The sequence below is a fragment of the Populus alba genome, chromosome 1, assembly GCF_005239225.2.
Source record: "Populus alba chromosome 1, ASM523922v2, whole genome shotgun sequence".
NCBI classification, from domain to species: Eukaryota; Viridiplantae; Streptophyta; class Magnoliopsida; order Malpighiales; family Salicaceae; genus Populus; species Populus alba.
The window spans coordinates 2,203,448-2,214,250 of record NC_133284.1 but is presented as its reverse complement, the minus strand read 5'-3'; the positions used below and the strand labels follow the sequence as shown (position 1 = coordinate 2,214,250).

Genomic DNA, 10,803 nt, shown 5'->3' with positions numbered 1-10,803 from the left:
CTGGAGCAAAGGTTTCTGTGAAGTCGATCCCTGCCTCTTGTGAATATCCTTTCACTACAAGTCTGGCCTTATGCTTGTTGATCTTTCCATCTGCATTTACTTTTGTTTTGAAAATCCATTTCACTCCAATTACCTTCTTATGAGCTGGTCTGTCAACTAGCATCCATGTTTGATTCTTGTCTATCATTGCAAGCTCCTCCTTCATTGCTGCTATCCAAACTTGAGAGTTCATGGCTTCTTCAACATTTACTGGTTCTGCCTCGGCTACATTGCACCTGCTATAGATATCTGATAGAGATCTTGTCCCTCTTACTGGTTGATCATCACTGTTTTCTGCAGCATCCAAGTCAGTTTGTTGCACAATATTCCCAGCAGCATCTGTTTGTTGATCAATCATGTTTGCAGCATCCAACTCATCTTGTTGCATCGGTTTTGATTCTTCATTTGATGAATTTTTCCAGTTCCAAGCTGCATTTTCTACAACTTTGACATCTCTTGCAACCACCACTTTGTTAACATTCAAATCATAGATTTTATAAGCCTTAGAATTTGTACTATAGCCTATAAGAATCCCTATATCAGCCTTTTGATCAAGTTTCCTTCTTCTGACTTCAGGTTTCAGAACATAACAAATACTTCCAAACACCTTTAAATGATCAATACTGGGTTTAAAACCATACCAGAGTTCATAAGGAGTTTTATCTGTCAAAACTCTTGAAGCCATTCGGTTTATAAGGTATGCTGCTGTGTTTACTGCTTCTGCCCAGAAATTCAATGGCAACTTCTTCTCATAGAGCAAGCATCTAGCCATCTCCATCAATGTTCGGTTTCTTCTTTCACTTACACCATTCTGCTGTGGTGTGTAGGGAACAGTCAGCTGGTGTTTAATCCCTTCTTTTGCAAGGTATGCTTCAAATTGTCTAGAGGTATACTCTCCTCCATTGTCAGATCTCAAGGTCTTCAATTTGTTTCCTGTTTCTAGTTCAACTGCTGCCTTAAACTTAACAAACTCAGCAAACACATCAGCTTTGGATTTTAGAAAATAAACCCAGCAATACCTGCTAAAATCATCAATAAACAGAAGAAAGTACTTTGAACCATTTAATGATTCATTATGCATAGGTCCACACACATCTGTGTGTACAAGCTGAAGTTTAGATACTGCCCTGTATGCATTTTCTGGAAAAACAGTTCTGGTTTGTTTTCCCAGCTGACAAGCCTCACATATAGTTTGCTGCTCCTGAATATTTGGCAACCCATGAGCCATCTGCTGGTCAGCCATTCTTTTTAAAGTAGCATAATTGAAGTGTCCCAGCCGTTTGTGCCAAAGAACAGATTCCTTGCACTCATAAGTATTAGCACTTAAACACACTTCATTCCAATTAACATTAAAGCTTCGGTTCATCATTTTTGCAGACAGTAAAAGCATTCCATTTCTATCTTTAATGTCACACACTCCATCATTAAAAACTATTGAATATCCAGATTCAATCAATTGACCCACACTAACTAGATTCTGGTTGATCTTAGGCACATAAAGAACATTTTTAAGAATTTTTGTACCTGACAGTGTTTCTACTAAATTGCTCCTTTTCCTTCAACTTTCACACAGTCTCCATTGCCAATTCTGACTTTAGACAAGTAGCTTCTATCCAAGTCTCTGAATAAGCATAAGTCTGCTGTCATATGATTAGTGCAGCTGCTATCAATGAGCCATGATGAATCCTTTGTCTCTGCTGAATTACATATGTCCTGAACTGTGACCATGAATAGAAGTTCTTCTTTGACTTCTGAACAATCAGCTACTTGTGCTGCTTGTTGTGTAGTTTCTGTTCTATTTTTGCAGAATCTTTGAATGTGACCAAATTGCTTGCATTTTCGGCATTGAGCATTCTTGAGCCAACACCAGGCTTCAAGATGATTGGTTTTCTGACAGTATTTGCAAGCAGGAAAATGTTCTTTCTTCTCTTTCCCCCTTATGAAACTGTTATTGCTGTTCTGTTGCCAGTTAGCAGATTTCCAGTCTCTCCCTTTTTCTCTTTTTCCTTCTTGATTATTTCTGAAGATGTTCTTAGCCCGCCCCTTATCCTTGTAAACTGCAACAAGAGCTCCTTCACTTGATCCTTCTTGTCTATATGCTTGCCTTTGCTCAACAGCTTGCAATGCATTTACCAATTCTTGCAGGCTTATCTCAGAAAAATCTTTAGAATCTTCTAAAGAACAAATTTTATGTTCAAACTTTTCTGGCAAACTCACCAGGACTTTCTCTACAATTCTAGAGTCTGGAAACTCTTCTCCCAAGAGTCTTACTTGATTCACAAGTTTTGAAATTTGAGAAGAGAAATCTTTGATGCTCTCATTTTCTTTCATCTTCAGACCTTCTAATTGTCTTCTCAGATTCAGAATCTGCATCCTTCTTGATTTCTCATCACCATGGAACTCTGCTTTTAATTTATCCCATGTTTCCTTGGCAGATTTGCATGCCATGATCCTCGTGAAGATGTCTTCACTTACAGCATTATGAAGACAAGAAAGAGCTTTGAATCTCTTTGCCTTTTCTTCATTAAAGAACTTCATCTGTGCAATTGTGGGATTGTTACCTAGAGGAGTAGGTTGCTTATCACTTTCCACTATCTCCCATAAATCAAGAGCTTTGAGATAGGTTTCCATTTTTACAGCCCACACACCAAAATTCTGCCCTGCAAACAATGGTGTTTTTGCTGGAAAATTTGCAGAATCCATTGCTTAAAAAAAAACTCACTCAATCTCTCGTGTATCACTCACCAGCCCTCAAAGTAAAAACTTTGATTTATCCTCACAGTACTCTCGTGTTTCTCACTCACAAAAAATCCCTTCAAAGATCAAAAAAGTGCTCTGATACCAATTGTTGAAATATAAAGAACAATAAAGAACTGCCTTGTATTTGCTAATGAAGAGAAAAAGAACAATGCACTAAGTTCACGATGGAAAGAACAAATACTAAGTGAACACAGAACTTAATACTTAAGTATAAAGAACAAAGAGCAGAATTGAGTTATTGGTTACTGCCATCCCAAGTCTTTATTTATAAGAAAAAAAAAAAGAAACAGAATTTGAATGGAAAACAATAACAAGAAACGTGCCTGCCTTCTTCTCCTTTATTTAAGGAGATGATTACAAGTTAATTCAATCCTAGATAATCTTAACAAAGAAATCAAAAACATATCCTACACTAGATAATAGTCTCAGCTAAAACAAAGAAATAATACAGCAGTGAATTACTGCTAAGTCTTCTGCTAGCTTAGGTACCAAGCTTCAACAGGGGGGAGCTTCTTTTTTGGTAGAGATGGGGAGTGGGCGACGACTTTAGTGAGGGAGAAGAAAGGGTTCTAATTTTTAGGGTTTTTTGTGTTTTTTTCAATTGTGGAAAATTGCACCCCCCTTTTATGTGTATTGAAGACCAATATTTATAGGTAAAAATATTGTTAGGTTTCCAAACTTGGTCCCTCAACTTTGTTTTTTGTAAATTTTGATTTTTTTCCTTATTTTTTTTATTTTTCTTATCAACATCGCCTCGAATGAGGAAAATCGGTGATTTTTAAAAATAACGTGTTAAAAGTCAAACGCGTTCCCAAGATCTTTGAAAATTTAAATTCTTTTGAGACGATGCTAAAAATGCTAAAAATAACAAAAATATATTAAAAAACATATTATTATTTTTTTCGTTGTTTTTCTCTATTTTTATATTTTTTCTTAAAATTTATCAAAACATGAGTTCAAGGTTAGGAAGCAACACTCATCATATTTTTTAAAAGAAATGTGATGGATACTAATAATTCGTAGTAAGATTCTACAGAAATAAAAATAACAAGTGATAAAAGAGTAGATTGTAGATTCTTAAATATTAAATAATTGGTAAAACACTGGAGTTTGTATAAAAAAATTGTATGATTTGTTTATGTATTTCACAAGAAGGAATCATGTTATATCTTTTGATTCTCTATCAAAAGATATTATCTTAGTAGAGTACTTTTAGAAGTTTCTCCACCACTAGATGAGGCGCCCTCAATGCTTGATAGTGATGGGCTCCATCCATCCAAGGATTGGAGTTTTCTTCTCATCCATAAAAGTACCATTAATTAATGGTTAATTTGATGTTTTCCCAAAATGGAAGCTATAGAAAGCTACATAATTTTGGCGATAAAATGCCATGTGGAAAGCTGTGATGAAGTTTATAGCATGATATATCGTCATCAAGGGCAGGCCATTGCGGGCAGAGTTTAATTTCCTAAGGACCACTGTTTTGAGGCCCAGAAAATGACTTGCTAAACATAGCTAACAGCTTATCAGAATAGCGAAGGGCTCGCAATTTTCATAGAAAAAAACAATGCCCCACAAAAGAGACAAAGGCTAGTGACATTTTTCTCTCCAAAATATCATCACCAAATACTGAATTGTTTCCATGCTGGGAGATGCCATTAGGACCTATAGCTTGTCTGTAGGAAGCTAAATTAAAGGAAAAGTTTTTTCTTGCCATCCTTGAGACTAATTTGTTATAGTTTCATTAAAAATCCTCGAAATCAATTAATTAAACTCTGGAGGTAATTAATGTGTTTATCGAAGATGTTGCATAGTTTTTTTTTCAAATGATGGTGACAAAAAATCTATAGCTAATCATTTCGAAATAATTATAGTCTTTAACTATATGAACTTGTATCATGTAGATCCATCGTCTGAGAAGAGAGCTAGTGCCTTCTACGTTCCCAGAGATGAAGCATTTTCAGAAGTGAAGCAGCTTACCTTCTCTGCCAAGACATTATACTCATTGTTCAACGCCTTGATACCTTCTATAGGAAATGTTATCGATGATGCAAATACTGGATTCCCATACGTGGAGGAGATGTGCTGGAAAGAAGGGTTTTGGAAAGAAGTTATGCCCCGGCTTTTCAAGGTCATCGCTGGCGGAGGAGATGTGCTGCGATTTGAAGTCCCTAAACTTGAAATAATCAATACCACTAAATTATGGTCCCGTACATGGCGTTATGTATCACATGCATGAATTATAGACCTTATGAAAAACATGTTCGTCTCTCTCTCTCTCTCTCTCTAGTTCTATATATCATAGCTCGCTCACTACATATTTTCATACAAAAAACTCCTAGTTAAACCTAAGTATCTCCTCTCCTATTAGCAACAATGTTGAAGCCACAGCTTCACCAGTCACACCTTTCAACAAAAATCCCTTTTCTACTACCTAAACCATTCATCCATGGCAGTGGTCATGCTTCTTTTCCTATGTATTCAAGGTCCTTGTCCACTAAAGCAAACAAAAAAGTTCGTGCTGGCTATAAACATGGAAGCACTAAATCTATAGCTAGTGTCACACAGCAGTCCACAGATGTTAAGGCTGTGGTGACTGTGAAACAAACAGTTGTTGATTTTTGGACAGAAATAGGGATAGAACGAGGACTTGATGATTTTACAGACCTGTTTGGCAAAACACTCCTCTTGGAGCTTGTTAGTGCCGAGCTTGACCCAAGTAAGCAGTGGTTCTTGAAAGACCTGTGTTCCAAGTATTTTATATTTTCTTTTTTCTTTACAAGTGCAAGAAACAACTTCTTAAGTTCTTATCGAATGATTTATTTATTGATAAATATTAACATATATTCCTTGTTTGCAAAGAAATATATATATATATATTTGAAAGATTGAAGTAAGAAAAAAATTTGTCTAAATTCCAACTTTTTTTTTTTTCAATTTCTCCAGAGACGGGATTAGAGAAGCCCTCGATTCGAGAGTACGCGCACAAGATAGATCATGAAGGAGAGGATATCAAGTATGAAGCGGATTTTGTGGTTCCACCAGATTTTGGAGAGATTGGTGCTATTTTTGTTGAAAATGAGCACCATAAAGAGATGTACCTTCATGATGTAGTGCTTGATGGCTTCCCTGCTGGACCAGTTCATGTGACTTGCGATTCATGGATCCATCCGAAGTTTGACAATAAAAAGAAGAGAATCTTTTTCACTAATAAGGTTAGTTACTTTTTGATAATAAGAGTCTTTATTTTTGTGTTTGTTTTTTGTTTTTGTGAATTTTTTTTGTTTTTTTTTTTTATCTTGTTTTTGGCTACTTTTTTATTAGCCCTTTCATTATATCAACTTCTTCAAAAAAAAAAAAAAGTTTTGTTATTGTTAAAAAATCATCTAAATATAAAAGTTTAAACTGTTAGGTGAAATTCTAAGATATTATTTAAATTTTTATCTAACACGCCTTTTTAAATGAAAGCTTTTTGGACTTGAAACTTGCATAGACATACACTACCTTGTGCTTAATTTTTTATCAAATAGATGTAAATAATGAAATTCGAACTCGTATCCACTTAATCATTAATTTTTTGATATCATGTTAAAAAATTATCTCAGCCTAAAAGGTTAAACTGTTGGTTGAGATCTCGAGATATAATTTATATTATTTTTTAATAATTAATTACCCTCTTGTGATCCAAGATCCTTTTTTTCTGTTTAATTTGACATTATTATTAATTAATTACCATGTTTGATAAACATTTTTTTAAATATATATATATATATATATATATATTGTGTGTGTGTGTGGGGTACTTTATGTACAATTTTGTTTTTCTTAAAAATATTTTGGTGGCATTTGTGGATGTTATGTGTGGGCTGATTCAATCCCATTCTGTAATGTTCTGAAAATTTCAACTTTATCACACTAATAATATAAAATGAGAATAAATTGAGGAAATCTATATAAATTTTTTTTTAATTTATATTAAACGTTTTGTTTGAAAGAGTGAATAACTATAAAAACAATACAAAGATAAAATCACAAGATATAATCTATAGGGGGGAGTTGATATGTATACTTTATATGCTTGAACTCAACGTTCATGATTTATATATTTATTTTTCTCACGATAATGTCAATAGTATCATGTGAAGTTTTCAGGTCATGGATATGGTAAAAATAAAAACAATATTCTCGACTCATATAAATATTTATAACTTAGATATTTGTTTTAAATAAATTTATAAGATTGTTTTAATATGTTCATATAAAAAAAATTAAAAAAAATATTATTTAATCTTATAAAATATCCCACTTAACAGAATTTTTTATATTGATTGATTTTTGTGTTTCATGGAATAGTCATACTTGCCATCAGAAACACCAAATGGATTGACAAAACTGAGAAAGGAAGAACTCGAAACTTTACAAGGCAATGACAATGGAGAACGAAAGAAAGGTGAAAGGATCTATGACTATGATGTGTACAATGATCTTGGAAATCCTGATAGTGATCCAGAGACAGCAAGGCCGGTGCTAGGTGGCGAAGAGCACCCGTACCCTAGGCGTTGCCGTACTGGCCGACCACGGACCGAGTCAGGTAAAAATGCAGAAAAATAATTATAAAAAAAATAGTAGTGTTGGATTGTGTTCGAGTGAAATTCCCTGTCTGATCCATGACCAAGCTTTAAAACGTTTCAGATTTAATAATTTTGCTTCCATAAACTAGCTAGTATATATATTTTTTTTGAAATTTATCTTAATCTACGTGATGGAAATAATCCTTCTTTCATTATATGATAATCAAATAAAATAGAATTACTAAACTAAAACCTATCTATTAAAATAAATTGTAAAATACATAACTGTTAATCTATACCTATTAACTAAATTATGGAAATTAATTTTTTTCTTCATTGATTCTAACCATTTGGAAACAATTGTGCTGATAGATCCACTTACGGAGACAAGGAGTAGCAGCTTCTACGTGCCTCGAGATGAAGAATTCTCAGAAATAAAGATGGGCACGTTTTCTGCCAAGACTCTCAAATCAGTATTGCATGCCCTAGTACCTTCTCTATCAACCGCTATTGTTGACAGTGATCTTGGATTCCCATTCTTCAGTTCCATTGACGCACTATTCAATGAAGGAATCAATTTGCCTCCCTTTAAGAAACAAGGGTTTTGGAAAGATCTTCTGCCTAACCTTTTCAGGGCAATTACTGATGGAACTAAAGATGTCTTGAAATTTGAGACTCCTGATACCATGGAGAGTAAGATATTTTTTATACCTATAATAAGAACTAGATTCGTCATGGGAAATTATTAAATCAATCATAAATGAAAAGATATCTATCATTTTCTCATTTTAAGAGTTTTTGTGTTTCAGGAGACAGATTTTTTTGGTTTAGGGATGAAGAATTTGCTAGACAGACTCTTTCTGGTCTCAACCCTTGTTGCATCAAAATGGTCACGGTATAGTATTTTTGTCCATTAATAAGAAAGGAAAAACCAGTCCAGATTCATGCAGTTCATCAAGAAATGAATCAATTGTTCACGAATGTTGGTAATATTAAACTAACGATGCTGAAACATTACTCTGTTCTTGATGAAAGTATTGCATTAAATCATGCAGGAATGGCCATTAAGGAGTAAACTAGACCCTGAAATCTACGGTCCCCAAGAATCAGCAATCACTACAGAAATGGTTGAGCAAGAAATCAAAGGGTTCATGACATGTGAACAGGTATGAAATAGAAAACCAATCGCATAACGGTATTCAAACTCATCTTGATTTTCGTCTTAACAAACTAAATTCGGTGCATTGATGAACGCAGGCAGTAAAAGATCACAAGCTTTTCATCCTTGACTACCATGATTTATTCCTACCTTTTGTAAGCAAAATAAGAGAGCTGAAAGGCACGACATTATACGGGTCACGGACATTGTTCTTCTTAACCCATGAAGGAACATTGAGACCACTAGCTATTGAGCTCACTCGACCACCGATGGATGGTAAGCCGCAATGGAAGCAAGTGTTCAGACCAGCTTGGCATTCCACTGGTGTTTGGCTTTGGAGGCTTGCCAAAGCCCATGTCCTTGCACATGAGGCTGGCTATCACCAACTTATTAGTCACTGGTATGCACTTTCCTTGCGCTTGAGTTAGCAGCCGCCTTGCATTAATGTACAAAAAATTTCGGTTTCTTCGAAATTGCGATGAAAAAAATAGGATTTGAATCGATTTACAAACATGTATCATATGTTATGTTTTGCAGGCTAAGAACACATTGCTGCACAGAACCATACATAATCGCGGCCCATCGCCAACTTAGTGAAATGCATCCAATCTACAGACTCCTGCACCCGCATTTCCGGTACACAATGGAGATCAATGCTCTAGCTCGACAATATCTAATTAATGCAAAAGGGATTATAGAGACGTCATTCTTTCCTGGCAAGTATTCTATGGAATTAAGCTCTGTTGTCTATGATCAGGAATGGCGGTTTGACTACGAGGCGCTCCCCAAGGATCTAATAAACAGGTATGTTTGATCGATCCTTAGCTAGCCTATCATTCTACCAAACTTAGATGCTGCTAGTCATAATTAATAAACCTTTTGAAGCGGCTAGTTATAACATCTTCTTTCGGATTCTGATAATTGATAGGGCAATGGCTGTGGAAGATCCATCTGCTCCACATGGATTGAAATTGATGGTGGAAGACTATCCATATGCCAATGATGGTTTGGTTTTATGGGATATCATCAAAGAGTGGGTTAGTGACTATGTCAATCACTACTATTCAGACTCAAGTCTCATTGTGTCTGATAATGAGCTCCAAGCATGGTGGACAGAAGTTCGAACGGTAGGTCACGCTGACAAGAAAGATGAACCATGGTGGCCTGTGCTTAAAACACCTCAGGACCTTATTGAAACCCTGACAACTATCATATGGATAGCCTCCGGTCATCATGCCGCAGTGAATTTCGGACAATATACATATGCAGGATACTTTCCAAATAGGCCTACAACTGCTAGGATGAATATGCCAACCGAAGACCCGAACGATGAGTTGCTGAAACTCTTTTGGGAGAAACCTGAAGTGATACTATTGACAACATTCCCTTCACAAATTCAGGCTACAACAGTGATGGCTATATTGGATGTGCTATCAAATCATTCTCCCGATGAGGAGTATCTTGGGCAGCAAATAGAGCCAGCTTGGACAGAGGAGCCAGCTATAAATGCGGCTTTCTTAAAGTTCAATGGGAGGTTGAAGGAGTTTGAAGGAATTATTGACGGAAGGAATGCTGACAATAAATTGAAGAATAGAAATGGAGCTGGCGTTGTGCCTTATGAGCTTTTGAAGCCATTTTCTGACCCTGGAGTTACAGGAAAAGGAGTTCCTTACAGCATCTCTATCTGAAGTTTGAAAACTTGTAATGGTATGAAGAAAAAATAAAACAATATGGTGGAATAATGTTGCGCTAAGTTGTTTCTTCTTGCATTTGTCTAAAAGATCAGCAATTGAAAGCAATCCCAGTAGATTTAATGAAGGATCATGAATTTAATCGATTAGCTTTAGTCGACCAAAATTAGATTAACAGGGTTGAAGGTAATTGGTCAAATATTTTTCATGGGGGTAAAACTGAATACTTGACTCAAACAATTAGGGATAACAAGAGGGTCCTTGTCTTAAATTAAACAAAAGATTATTCCTTTAAATATACCAATGTATCTTTAAAATCATTAAAAAAAATTTAATTAACACGTAAAATGATGAAGATATCTATAATTAATCACAAGGAAATAAGAGCCAGTGAGGGCATATTTCCTCCCATCCCTCCTTCTCTCTCAATCTCCAGCATTAACGTTAATATTAACATCCTATTACTGTGTTGTTATTATTCATCCTCTTACATTTATCACGGTTTATTAATAAAAGTTTCTTCTAAATCCCTTGAAGTTTAGATTCTTTTTTATTTGGACATTGAACTTTGTTTTCTTTCAAT

The 10,803-nt window shown here is 35.1% G+C and overlaps 1 protein-coding gene across 1 annotated transcript; it reads left to right on the top strand.

The window, feature by feature from the left end:
* Positions 1-5,134: 5,134 nt before the first annotated feature.
* On the top strand, positions 5,135-10,347 carry LOC118047238 (linoleate 13S-lipoxygenase 2-1, chloroplastic). The gene is made up of 9 exons (XM_035056481.2): positions 5,135-5,518; positions 5,746-6,014; positions 7,153-7,390; positions 7,743-8,063; positions 8,180-8,265; positions 8,426-8,536; positions 8,628-8,929; positions 9,067-9,333; positions 9,458-10,347. The coding sequence occupies exons 1-9, from the start codon at positions 5,176-5,178 to the stop codon at positions 10,215-10,217; spliced, it is 2,697 nt and encodes an 898-aa protein (XP_034912372.1). The 5' UTR covers positions 5,135-5,175; the 3' UTR covers positions 10,218-10,347.
* The last annotated feature ends 456 nt before the right edge of the window (positions 10,348-10,803 follow it).

Coding starts and splice junctions, on each gene's coding strand:
- LOC118047238 (XM_035056481.2), top strand. CDS start 5,176: ATGTTGAAGCCACAGCTTCACCAGTCACACCTTTCAACAAAAATCCCT. Junction 5,519..5,745: donor TAGTGCCGAGCTTGACCCAA/GTAAGCAGTGGT, acceptor CAATTTCTCCAG/AGACGGGATTAGAGAAGCCC. Junction 6,015..7,152: donor GAATCTTTTTCACTAATAAG/GTTAGTTACTTT, acceptor TTCATGGAATAG/TCATACTTGCCATCAGAAAC.